Source organism: Diachasmimorpha longicaudata, chromosome 10, assembly GCF_034640455.1.
Source record: "Diachasmimorpha longicaudata isolate KC_UGA_2023 chromosome 10, iyDiaLong2, whole genome shotgun sequence".
In the NCBI taxonomy this organism is placed as follows: domain Eukaryota; kingdom Metazoa; phylum Arthropoda; class Insecta; order Hymenoptera; family Braconidae; genus Diachasmimorpha; species Diachasmimorpha longicaudata.
The window spans coordinates 2,031,829-2,046,064 of record NC_087234.1 but is presented as its reverse complement, the minus strand read 5'-3'; the positions used below and the strand labels follow the sequence as shown (position 1 = coordinate 2,046,064).

General features: G+C 33.4%; 1 protein-coding gene across 1 annotated transcript; it reads left to right on the top strand.

The window, feature by feature from the left end:
• Positions 1–336: 336 nt before the first annotated feature.
• LOC135166768 (uncharacterized) lies at positions 337–14,094 on the top strand. The gene is made up of 11 exons (XM_064129328.1): positions 337–1,021; positions 2,845–3,069; positions 4,640–4,914; positions 5,856–6,036; positions 6,777–6,936; positions 7,070–7,152; positions 9,599–10,393; positions 11,227–11,451; positions 11,546–11,820; positions 12,414–12,594; positions 12,726–14,094. Exons 1-11 carry the CDS (start codon positions 343–345, stop codon positions 12,887–12,889), a joined length of 3,243 nt encoding a protein of 1,080 aa, XP_063985398.1. The 5' UTR covers positions 337–342; the 3' UTR covers positions 12,890–14,094.
• Positions 14,095–14,236: the final 142 nt, after the last annotated feature.

Below are 14,236 nucleotides of genomic sequence, written 5' to 3'. Positions count from 1 at the left end.
TGGAACACAATATATAGACCACGTACATTAATATTTTTTCTAGAACCCCTCGCCATTCAATAATATCAAAGTAATCAGTTCGTGAAAACAGTGATTTGTTTCCTCTTTGGGATACGTCAGTCATATATTTCCGTGAATTTTCTCCAAACCAGTGAAATCCCATTAGAATAATTAATTACAGAGCGTTAAATTGGGCCATAACTGCACCTTACATTCTTACGTAATTATATTTCGACAATTACGTAGCTAATTACTCATTTTGCGAGATAGCAATTTCGGTGGGCGGGCTATCCCCTCTGCCGAGATTAACGATCGTATTTAAGTGAATTCGCATCAAGCATTATGCCAATCATGGAGTGGTTCAGTAGCTCCAGTATCGTGAGTGTTTTTACCGTAATTTTAATAAGTTCTCTTCCGATATTATTTCTATTCTGGATTTATGCCAATTATAAATTAAATTATTGGAGGCGTCGGGGTGTGGGACAGTTACCGAACACCGATTTACTGTTTGGAAATTTTAAAGATGCCGTCCTATTTCGAACAGCTCCAGGGTGGCACCTGGGGAATCTTTATCGCGCTGCGAGGGATGATGCACCTTTTGTCGGATTCTACATATTCCACAAGCCCTGTCTGCTCCTGCGAGATCCGGAGATCATTAAGCAGATTCTTGTTCGGGATTTTGAAAATTTTTCCGATCGACATTTCGCGGGGAGTCAGCAGAAGGACAGCATTGGCATGAAGAACCTTTTTGGACTCAAAAATCCAGCGTGGAAGTATCTGAGGGCTAAAATAACCCCCACCCTGACCAGGGGAAAATTGAAGCAAATGTTTCCACTGATGACTGACATCGCAGACAATATGATAAATTATATGAAAGATCAGAAAATTGGGAAGGATAATACGAGAGTCATTGATGCTCAGGAACTTAATTATAAATTTACGACTGACCTGATTGCAAGTGTTGCCCTTGGGACGCAGATGGATTCGTTTAATTATCCTAATGAAGAGTTTTCGAAGTGCGGTGAGTGGTTTTGATGAGGGGAATTTGGGATGAGTTGTTTCGATGTTCACTGAGTCGATTGATTTATTTTGGTAGTCAATGAGTTGATTAATTGCCAGCGAGCAACAATCAATTTCGCGTAATTTTTGCAGACATTTTGGAGATTAAGATAGGGACTGGTATTATGTGACGAAATTTTTGGGGGTTTCTGGGTGATAGATAAGTCATTTTTAATTTAATGTGGGTTTAATTTGGACTTTTCTGGGTTTTGATGTAAAAATTTAAACAGGTCTGGAGATATTTATGGGATTGCTGATGGATTTCATGGTGGTTGGTGATCGATTAGATTGGATGGATAGAAATATCTGAGAAAATTCTCTTTTTAGCGTGGGAAAAGACAAATTCAATGTAGATGTAGCCAAAATTTTTGATATTTTAAGAAAAATCTCAAAAAATTTCGTCAACGCTAGATCCTTTCACAACCGAGGGATTGAAATCCTTCTAGCATTTTTAGCAGAATTTTTGCAAAAATTTATTTCCGGGTAAACTGTTGCAAAGGAAATGTGCTACAGAAATGACTAATAGAATTCAATTTTTTTCTGCAACTTCTTGGATTGAGATATGTCTCCACCATTTCCTTAGTTCAAGTCTTTTGTTGGATGACGTGGGTAATTTAGATTGAAAAAACATCTAAATAGAATAAATGAACAAGTGATAAACTCCTTCGAAAGCTTTTTTAGAAAAATATTTTCTAGTTTTTTTAACATTTTGGGGTCTAAATAGAAATATTGAGTCTATTCTCTTTGAGGATTTTTTTTATTTATCTCAAAATTATATATAATATCATCAAACTTGAAAACAGAATTAAAAAAAAAAAATTTGCATATGTGTCGATTTTTTAAAAATGAAAAAGGCGGTGAAATTAGAGTTAAAAATTAAATGTTTTATGACATCATAATTAAATTGGAGAAAAAATGTTTGCACGATTGCTACATCTGAAAATCTACGACGCCAACATATTTCTTGTAATAGTATCAATCAAATCAAATCAATATCGTTATCAACTTTCGAGAAAGCTGAGATATGACGCTGAAATTCTGTGTGATTAGAACTTTTGAGATGCTACGAAATTCGATTGTATCTGAATGGCATTCGATTTTTCTCCGTATGATACGTATTTTCATAGCTCAAATTTCCACTTCCATCGCAGTAATTAAATAACAATTAAACTTATCAAAATGTTGCACTAGTCAGAAGTCATTGAGGTTCTCGAATTAATTTCCATTTAAAAATTTCTGTGTATAGAAAATCGTGTATTGATTGATTCACTTAATGCTGTAATTCGCAGAATTTTTTCTTCGCAGAAAGATACACTTTCATTTAATTGATGCTGTTGTCATATAAAATTATTTATTACACATTTTTTATTTTTATTTTTATGTTAAATAGTTCAGATGGAAAAACAGATGGAAAATAATCAGATGAAAAAACATTATCTTCTGTTTAAGATTGTCCTTTTTGAATTTGAGATATAAATATGTCAAATTTTTGTAAATTTTCACAGATTTAAATGGAGCGCTAGGGATTAAACTTTTTAACATTCAACAGATCGATTGTCATTTTTAATTAAAATTGTTTGAGGTCAAAATCGCGTAGTAAAATGCAGCGAAAAAAAATTGAATCAATTGACCGGTACATTAATACTGTTACAACTTGACCGAAATATATTTATCACCGTTTTTAATATGTCCCATATATGTTATGCATAGTTATGTAATTTGCATATAATTATGTTTTTTTCGATAACGATAATAATTTCAAAAACTGATGTTATTGTGTTTTAGTATCCGAATTTTTCCACGGGTTCAAGCGAATGGTTGCCCTCGTCACCGTCTTCTTCATGCCCGAGTTGGTTGAAAAAATTGGTTCCAACATACTTTTCGATTCCAAATTCGTACGAAAAGTGTTCTGGAATGCCGTCGACGAGCGCGAGAAGAGCGGCTCGAAAAGAGGCGACTTCATTGACTCTCTCGTACAACTCAAGAATGGAGAACAAAATCCCGCTTACAGTTGAGTATTTTTTATAATTGTCAATAGTAATGCGCAGAAAACCCCTCGCGCTTCGCGCTCGGGGTTTTTGTCTTGCAAAACTTATCCTGATCGGTGCTACGCAGGGAAACTGGCGGGAAATATCCGATTAATTTTGAAGATCGAGGGGTAGTTGCCAAATCTCCTCAAAAATGCCGACAGATCAACAGAAAAATACCTCATTCGAGGTTCAGAGTGTCGTGATTCAATCTCACTCTCAGAACTATCAGTTTGGGCTCACGTCGCAACTGACGACCCCAAAAGGGGTAGTTGGCTCGATTTTTTTTTTGGTTCCAATTTAAAGTAATTAAATGTGTGGCATTTCATATTCATTTATTTTATTTTCTGTCTGCACAAAATGCAGAGAATTATTTCCAAATTGTGGCTTTTCTCTTCACCGTATTATTGGGAACATTTTTTTTTAATTTTTTGATCAATAATGTCCAAGGATTCTCCTCTAAAGCTGCTCATGTCGAGGTAAAGTCTTTGAGCTTGATTTTTTCTAATGACAGTTTTGGGGTTTGAAACGCGTACAAATTGTTTATCAGATATTTTCATTGCTTAGCAACAAACAGGGAAATATTTGAAAAATATTGGAAGTAAAACCGTTTTACTTGTACCACATGATGGGAAATGCCACCATTTGATTGGTTGAAGTGGGGATGAAAAAAATAATCAATTATAATTATAATTTAACACCAAACTGGCTGTCAAACTTCGTTTAACGGACACCTTGTACCACGTGAAGAGAAAAATTCAGTAGAAATTCGCGAACCGTTCCGTAATCGTGTTGTATTTTGGGGATTTTGGGAGAATTACTCTACACGAAGAGAAATATTCAGTAAAAATTACGGAACATACAGCTCGTTCACCGATTACGACATCAATTGGATAATTTTATAGGACAAGATCGTAATTTTTTCTGAGACAATTCAAATAAAAATTAAGGAACGTTCATGAAAAATTCTGTGACAGTTCCATAAAATCTTTTAAAATCCTTTTTTTACAAATGTCCTGCGTAGAAAAATTTCTATCTATCAAAGATCTATGAGAAATCTTCTGAAGAATCATTGAAAGTTCTCTGGAGGATGTCCCTGATGATCCACAAATATTTTTCGCCAGCATCTTTGGAAAACAATTTTTTTTTTTGAAGATATATTCGGAAGACCGTATTTCAAGAATATTTTTCAAAGTCAAATTCAGGGCATCTTCTTTTTTGATCACCACCGAGATCTCCCGAAGATTATTAATAATTTTTGTCAAAGATTCTGAAAAATTTTAGGCAGACAATATTTTTTTCTTGAAAAAACTCGGTTCCATGGCACCACAGGGGAACAAAATAAACTGCAAAAACTTAAAAAATTATACATCGAGCTAAATAATCATAATCATGATAATAATAAAGATGTTGTGTTCCAAGAATGTCATTAATCCCAATATATGGGGTGAAAAAAGCTGTATAAAATATCCAGTGGATTCCAAATAAGAAAGAATGACTTTCCAATCTTGGTGACCCTGGCGAATCACATAATAATTATTTTATTGACATAGAGTTCGAAGGAGAAAATCTTCTGTACCAATCGGGAACATTTTTCTCCGGGTTCGAGTCCAGTTCGACAACCACATCATTCACCCTCATGGAATTGGCGAAAAATGAAGAGTATCAGGAACGAGCGAGGAAAGATGTCCTGAGGGCAGTTGCTGAGCATGGCTGGACCTACGATGCCATAAATGATATGAAATATTTGGATCAATGTATCTCAGAAGGTGTAAGACTGCATCCTCCTGTGTCTACGATCGACAGATTTACGAGAGAGGAGTACAAGGTAAGACATTGGATTATAATATTTTGCACTATTGAATTTACTGAATGTTAGCGTAGTAAACAGACGATCGACGTAATTTTTTTATAATCTGTTTCTCTAAACAGAATAATTCTATCAAGTTTGAATAGGTTTAAAGATTTTTTGACCTTATAGAGTCGAATCTGTGAGTTAAAGGATGAGGTATTGAAGAGAAAAATTTTTGTTTGTTGAAAAATAAATTGTTTTTTAATAGTTGAATTCTCAGTGAATTAAGGCTGGGGAGGATGTGAAACAAAGAAGAAACTTTTGTAACATCAAGGAAATAAACAATAATAATAAATAAATTATTCTCAATTAATTAGCCTGGGATTAGAACAATATAAATTGGGGATGAATATCTGTGCTTCTGCAAATGGAAAGTGATAATGTTTATAAAGCTTGGAAACTTGTAACAAAAGTTTGCAAAAATTTTGACATTGAAAATTTATGATTTTATGGACAATTCACCGCCAGAAAGAATTTCAGTTTACTTATTCTACGAAAAGAATATCTCTTCATGAACTGCAGATCGCTGAAGAAAATTCACTAATGAATATTTAATTTTTAATAAAAAAATTGATCTAATTCTACAATTTTCATTTTCCTATCGCTCACCAGTTGAAATTCAAATTTAAATTTTGAGAGAAAATTAAAATTCCATTGGCTAGTTGTCATTACATCAATTTTCACGTCATTTCCGGAAAATTATAGCAAAATTATTTGAATAATATACGATGAGAAATTTCACTAGTTTTGAAAGGGGATTATGAACTACGAAAATTCTAAATTCTTCTCTGGAATTCTTTAAATTTATCTTTCTCTTTGGTATAGAGTATATTCGTTATCACGATAATGATAACGGTATCTTTCATCAATATGCTGAATTGGAAGTATTGATTTTGAAGTTAATCAATTTTTTGCAGATACCCGGCACTGATATCGTCTTAGAAAGTGGAACACCTATTTATATATCATTATATGGACTTCAGGAGGATCCAAAATTCTTCGACGATCCTGGAGTCTTCAATCCTGAACGTTTTCAGGACGGCCGTCAAATTTCGGAAGCCTACATACCATTTGGTCTGGGTCCGAGGATGTGTGTCGGTAAGAGATTTTCTAGAAGGAGACATTCGCTTATAAAAATTCTCGCCAACAGTTGAGATAGAGAACTTTCTTCACGCTCATTTTTCATCTCTCAGACTACATTTTATGATAATCATTTTTTTCATCCCAATTTCAACCAATCAAATAGTGGCATTTCCCGTCATGTGGTACAAGTAAAACGATTTTACTTCGGATATTTTTAGAATATTTCCCTGTTTGTTGCTGAGCAATGAAAATATCCGATAAACAATTTGTACGCGTTTCAAAGCCCAAAACTGTCATTAGAAAAAATCAAGTTCAAAGACTTTACCTCGACATGAGCACATTTGGAGGAGAATCCTTGGAGATTATTGATCAAAAAATTTTTAAAAATGTTTCTAATAATACAGTGAAGACAAAAGCCACAATTTGGAAAGAATTCTCTGCATTTTGTGCAGACAGAAAATATGTGTACGCTGAAAACCACAATTACGAAATGACACACATTTAATTACTTGAAATTGGAATGAAAAAAATCATCCAGCCAAATAGCCCTCGACCTTCAAAATTAATCGGATATTTTGAAGGTCTTGGGGTATTTCTACTGAACTATAAATACTTGAGAAATAAAGATTTATTATTTTGTGACAATTTTTCGAACATGAAACTGACACTTACTCTGGCACGTAGAATCAATAGACTGTCAATAATTTCACAAATGGATTTCACATTAATGAAATATTAATCGATAAATTTTTTAGGCATGAAAGTGGGTCAATTACACGCCAAAGTTGTGATATCAATGATTCTAAAGGAGTACGAGGTTTATCAGCATCCGGAGGACAAAAGCTATCTGGATCCACGTTCAACTTTTACAGCTGCTGCTAATGGAATTATCTTGCACTTCAGAAAACTTGATACGTGACACCTTGTGATATTATCTAGTTTTTTAAATGAAAATTTTATTTAATTACGTCAATTGCGTTTCAATCTCGTATTTTACGATCAGCATTTTTTTGTTTGATCAATATGACTTCTCTGTAATCAATTGGAGAGAGGAAAAATCAGGAAATTCCGTTGGATTGATGCATTATTCAGCTGTAATCAAACGACCGACAGTAACTTATCGTATAAGACGTGAGTGTTTTTTTCCGAACCCAATTATATTTTTTTATGATGATTCAATTAGAGATATCTTCAGCAAGTTAAATATTGCAAACTGAGAATGAAATTATCCACTCAAACCGGTGAATTACATTACGACCAGTTTTCACAAAAACTCAACAATTCCATCGCAAATTCTTTGCAGGTGCTCTTATTTTTTGTGTACATATATCATGTAAATTATGGGAGTGATATGGTAGTGTCAAATAGAAAAATGATAATCAAGTAAGCAAAAGTTAATGAGAGATCTCGCACTGAGCTCCTGCTCTCCTTATTCTCGTTCATTCCAAGGTCAGGATATGAATGAGTGCATGATATTAATTGACAATACACACTTGTCTTAATGATTATCGAAAAAAGAAATTTATTTTCATGATTTTTTTTTTTTGTGAATAAAATAATTTTCCTTTTTGATTCTCTTTTTTAATTTCTCTTATTCCTAAAAATTTCTCCTAATCCTAAAATCTCTGAGCAAAATTTTAGTCAGACTATAAAAAAAATTGAAAGACTGGATTTTTTACAAAAAGTAAAATTCAACTCAGCCTATTAGGGGAATTTAGAAAAAAAACTCACATAAAAAATTTCGCAATTTTTCAGTTAGTATTCTTACAGAAAATTATTTCAAAAAATAGTGTGCGTACCCTCGGAGAATTGTTCAAACAAAATAATAAAAAAAAATATGCAAAATAGAAAATGTGCTGGTACAGTCTGAAATCGGAACAATGTTGCAACACAAGTGCACACTCAGCGTGTCGAGGGTGGGAAATATGAATATCTTCGGAAATAAAATCGTGTATTTTTTCGTATTTATAAACAAATGTCATAGATATAATTATCAGAAAGGAATGAAACCCAAAAAATAATGGAAAAATTCAATCCATTTATCAGTCTAGAAATCAACAATTACAAAAATAAGAATCTGATCAAAACAGACGATTATGAATAATGTCATATGAATACAGCGCCTACTTCACAACACTAATCAATGAATGACATTAATGAGAGTACGTACAACAAGCTTCGATAAGTAATAATCATCGAGTAATCAAACCGGGAAACGTTGAATATTTACTCCATTTCAACTTCATCCAATTACATGTTTTTAAAATTATTTAAGCATTTCTGATCAAACACTTCAATTAGACACATATTCTTCCTCTTCAACAACTAGTGAATGCAAATATGAGTTGTTTACCATCATGGTATTGAGTCTAAGTTAACAATAATTACTCATTTTCATATTTTCAACGTACACGTGCAGGAGAAATCATTGATTATTACCAAAAGGGTTTCATATAGTCTGATTAGCAACTTCCGCATTTGATATGGCAGAAAAATTCTATTCTTAATGAGCTCCTGGTACATAATCTGTCTAGAATCATTATACAGGGGCCATTGCCACAGAACATGATCTATGGCTTCTTCTTCATCATCACATTTGCAGTTTGGCGATGTGACCAGACCCATTCGCTCAAGTGACTGAGCAAGACCATAGTGGTCAGCTCTGAGTCTATTGACGCATCAGACTATTTCCCTCAACAATTTCTTACACTTACCTCAGGGTTTATTTCTTTATTCATAAAAATATTTGAAAAAATTGTTTCCTTTATTCTTTTCTATTTCGGTGACCATTTCAAAGGTGTTAAGCAGCGAATCTGCTTTAAATTCTTCGTGGAAATCACTGAATGGTCCAATTACATATTGAAACCCAAAGCGACATAATTGGAAATGTGATATTTTTGTATATGAGATTTTGCCCGTAGTATTTATTATTTATTTATTCGGGTCATGAAATATATGAGGCACGGGAGCTTAAAATATAGAGTAATAAAGAAAACGTGAAAAATTCTTATATATACATAAAATAATTGAAATAATAGAATTCTTTATTATATTTTAATCAAAATTCAAGTCTATGCTAGACGAAATGTATCGGTAACACGAAACGTTGCACTGCTTTTTTTATAGTTCGATGATGTATTAATGATAAATATTTGTGTAAAAATTGTATTTTCAGCATCTCCGCAAATGACACATTTATGCAAAAATTGTTCTCCGCCGCTGACAATATCTCTCGATGCAATTCCTTATATAATAATTTCCAATAAAGTAATTTAAATAAGAATGTTAATAATGTTTGTATATGTATTCAATTTTAATGAAATTTTTTCTTATATTCTAATCAAAATCTAAGCCTATGCTAAACAAAAAAAAACACCAACACAAAACGTTGTACTGCTTTTTTCATACTTAAATGTATAACAAAAAAATATAAATAATTGTGTAAATATTTTGGTTTCATTCACCGTAAATAACCGATTTATTAAAAAAATACTCTCCGCCGCTGACAACGTATCAAACCAGAATTCCTTATTAATCTAGAAAAGTCCTTTGATTGATGTTGCCTGTCTATCGTGAGCCATTACCGAAGTTGTAAATTTCCTCGATACCATCTCCCCACTGCGACCACCGGTCACCATACGGAGATCCCATCCAGAAAGAGAGTATTTAAAGGAATCGCCATCAAGAAAAATTTCAATGATGAATACAGTGATCAGCATCAGTGGTGTCAATATGATTAACACAGTTGTTGTGGCGTTAATCGGTCTGTTTTGCATCTTCTTATATTTTATTTACGCGAATTATAAATTGAATTATTGGAAGCGTCGGGGTGTGGAGCAGTTGTCGAATACCGATCTATTTTTTGGACATTTCAAGGATGGTGCCTTATTTCGGACACCTCCAGGATGGCACTTGAGGACGCTGCATCATGCTGCCAACAAAAATTCCCCTGTCGTCGGCTTCTACATATTTCACACAGCTTGTCTACTTGTACGGGATCCTGATCTTATAAAACACCTTTTAATTAGGGATTTTGATAAATTTTCGAATCGATATTTCGCTGGAAATAGCCAGAAGGATAGCCTGGGCATGATAAATCTGTTCGGAATCAGAGATTCGTGGAAAATCCTTCGGAGTAAAATATCACCGGTCTTCAGCATCGCAAGCTTAAAACAAATGTTTCCACTACTGGCTAAGGTCGGAGAAAATATGGAAATTTATCTGAAGGATCAGGAAGTTCAGGCGGATGGAACTCGAATTATCGACATGCAGAAAGTAAATTATACAGCATTGACTGATATGATTGCAAGTCTGGCCCTTGGGATGGAGACCAACACGTTCAATCATTCTGACACAGAAATTGCTCAATTCGGTGAGTAGAGACGATAAAGTTGTTCAATTTGAAACAAATTGTTGTTTTTTAAAATATCACTAGCTACAGGTATCTCTCAAATGATAGTATTTATTGAATAAATAAAAGTATTTACTCAAAGTAGTACATGCCCACCCTGTACATTCTCTATATTATTTTCTAGTTGATTTTGTTCATCTACAAACACGTGTAATTATAAATTATTTGTTTGTAGCTACTAATTTTCCAAAAATTAAAAATATATATTTCAAAAACGAGAAACAATTGTTATATTTTCGAACAGCTTTTTTATGACTGATGAGAAATAAATGAGTAGAGGAGGAAATTAGAAACGGATAATTACGAGGATAAATTAATGGGACTATTCGATGTCAATATGGGGAAGGGAGGGTGAACCACCAAAACTTTCAATACTTCAAAAATAATACTTGAAAATTTTTTTTTGATCTGTTTGGTGCTTTCAAATATATATTTTGAGATGGGAGACTGACTGCTCGCGATGAAAAAATTGTTGGAAAATTATATCATTACTAAGCTCCCACTGAAAAGATGAAATTTAAGATTTCAAATTAATTGGAATACAAATATAAAGATGTAGAAAAAATGCGATTAACAGTAGCGATTTACAGTTTATATTTCCTCTTCTGCACGGAACAGCGAAAATGATTTGGAACTGGCAGCTTGAAACTTTCAGTCTTATTAGAATCACTATTTATATTTTTTGATCGATTTCTTCTAGTCAATTCTATCCGAATCGACTCATTTTGCAATCAGTCTCGTTAAATCAAAACAAATAGTTTCATTTGTGATCAACTTATGATATTTTTCCCCAGTATCCAACATGTTAAAGAGCTTCAAAAGAAAGGTTCTCCTATTTCTGCTCTTCTTTGTACCGAGTTTGATGGGAAAGCTCGATTTTGGCGTCTTTCCAAATTGCAAATCAATTAAAAAAATATTCTGGACTGCTATAGAGGAGCGTGAGAAGATCGGCTGCAAAAGAGGAGATTTCATTGACACCGCTGTCAAACTCAAAAATGGAACGCAAAATCCGATTTACAGTTGAGTTATGTTTTCATTAATATATAATTATGATCTCCCACAAAAAATCCCAGTTCAGTATTTTTCATTTATTAAAAATATTTTTGATATCAGGGTTCGACGGAGACAATCTTGTGCATCAATTGGGAATTTTTTTTGCGGGTTTGGAGTCCACCTCAACTACAACATCGTTTACACTAATGCAACTGGCGAAAAATAAGGAGTTTCAGGATCGAGCTAGAGAAGATATTTTAAGGGCTATTGCAGTGCATGGTTGGGGCTATGAGGCTGTAAATGATATGAAGTATTTGGATCAATGTCTTTCGGAGACTCTGAGACTTCACCCACCAGTATCTACTATTGATAGGATCACATCAGAAGAGTATAAGGTAACAATTACAGATTAAGCCTTCGCGCATTACAAAGTCAGTAGCGAAGTGGTAAAACGAGATAAGTTGATGAATCGATGATTAGTGGATTAATAATCGATGGTCAATTTACGGTCGATAGCTAATCGATAATTGGTCAATCATTATGTTATCAATACTTAACCGATGAAATTCGTATCGACTAGCACTCGATTGGGTGATCAGCTCGATCATCACATCGAGTGATCCATCAGGGTTCCCCTGTTTATTGACATTTTTATTTATTTTCAAAATACATTCACAATTGTAGAGCAAATAACCGTTCGGTTAAGAAGTGATTTGCCTTGCGGCAATTATTTAATTAATGCAATTATTTAATTGTTTTCCTAATCTCAATTCAAAAAATGATTTTCAACTGCGTCAATTAAACCTAATTCGAACACAAAAATCAATTTCAAGTGATCAATCTTTTTTTCGTGTCTCACTTGAACTCCTCCAAAGATATAAAAATTGATGAAACTGTAAACAATTACTAGAAAAAGCATTTTGTATTGAAAATCGTCATATAACATTCAGTGATTGTCTGTATATTCAAGTGAATGATTTTTCGATAGATTCCCGGAACTGATATTACCCTAGAGAGTGGAACACCTATTTACATATCGTTATATGGACTTCAGGATGATCCCAGATTTTTCGAAGATGCAGAATCGTTTAATCCCGAGCGTTTTCGAAAAGGCGAGCAAATTTCAAAGGCCTATATGCCGTTCGGTATTGGCCCAAGACTGTGTGTTGGTAAGGAATATTCCACTGATAACATTCGAAACAATGAATGCTATAAATGTGAAATTGATTGACAAAAATAATTGCACTTCGTTCATATTATTCTTAATATTTTTTGCGCTAATTTATCGGATTTTTTTTAGGTTTTAAGTTGGGGCTACTACTTTCGAAGACAGTATTGGCGATAATCCTAAAAAACTTTGAAATTTATCAAGATCCACAAGACGCATATTATCTGGATCCACGATCGACGTTGACAACTGCTGCCAATGGCATTGTTTTACACTTGCGTAAACTCGAGACATAACGTATGTGTAAATATTCTAGTTCAAATAAATCACTAGCGAAGTGGTAAAACGAGATAAATGAGTTCTGATTATTGACTAGGTTTCAATGAATATCTCGAAATCTAGAGAAGATAGCCAAATTTTCATTGATACCTTCCTTGTGCGGCGAATGGAGAACTACAATAAATGTAATGACACTCATTCCGCTATCACTCTTAGATTCAGAGATATCGATCAAAAACTCGGCTCAGAGATAAATCAATTTATTTGGTTTTACCATTTCGCTACTGATATGAGACCCATTATTTTTGTATAACTTAATTTTCACTCCTGTGTGGAACGTCTTATCTCGTTTTAAAGGCTGGACAATGATTTTATGAACTTCTGAAACAATCGGACTTCATCTTCAGTTTTCCTAGAGAAATATAACATAATAATAAATGTCTGTACGGAAATATTTTTATGTAAAGTACATAAAAAACGTTTATAAGTAAAGAACATTCCCATGAATGGGATTACGTACTGATGTTTTGAAATGTTTGAAAAATCAGTGCTGAGATGGGACCTTAGCGGACCGAACCAAGTTGCGGAAATTATTGCTCTTTGGGCCCAGTGACGGGATAGTATGGTACATTACAAGTGTGAAAAAGGGGCATTTTTAAAGTCGTATGTTATAGTATATTTCAACACAAGTGCGACGGGGTGGCAACGAGTGTGAAGTTGCGATCACTTGGCTGATCGCAACCCCACCAAGTGCTACGCAACTTTAAGACAGAATTTTACTTTTTCCGAAAATCACCATTTTTGGGGAAGATACCTGACGTTAAAGATATCTTTACTAGATTTTTGACGGAATATATGGATGAGAAAATGTTTAAACAATCCTCACCTTGAGTTTAGACTGAACTTCGACATTGTAATCATTTTAATATTTGTAATTGTAATATTTTTTGACGAAAAAGCATAGGATATATCATTAACTGAATATTAAAAATTGAAAAATGAAATAGTCACATGAAGATTCTTTCATTTTCCAGGTGTGATGTTTCGTTTTTTCGGTTGCATTATTCAAATGTATTGTGCATTGTGACGAAGGTGGACTGTTTCACAGCAGTTAAAATTCAGAGTCATTGAGATCAATTAGATTTAAAAGAAATCAGTAATATTTTGTGTAATACTAACCGTGACTGTTTTTTATCAAATATATTAATTGCCATGCGGAATATCCCAAGTCGATTTTTTAATGTTAATTCCCATACAAATGATCGTATCCACATATTTCTATATTTAGCCATCATCGCAATTATGTTTTTCTGTTTTAACAAAGTAAAAATTGAAAAATTAGAATCACAGAATTTCCTTATAAG

Coding starts and splice junctions, on each gene's coding strand:
- LOC135166768 (XM_064129328.1), top strand. CDS start 343: ATGCCAATCATGGAGTGGTTCAGTAGCTCCAGTATCGTGAGTGTTTTT. Junction 1,022..2,844: donor TGAAGAGTTTTCGAAGTGCG/GTGAGTGGTTTT, acceptor ATTGTGTTTTAG/TATCCGAATTTTTCCACGGG. Junction 11,452..11,545: donor AACGCAAAATCCGATTTACA/GTTGAGTTATGT, acceptor TTTTGATATCAG/GGTTCGACGGAGACAATCTT.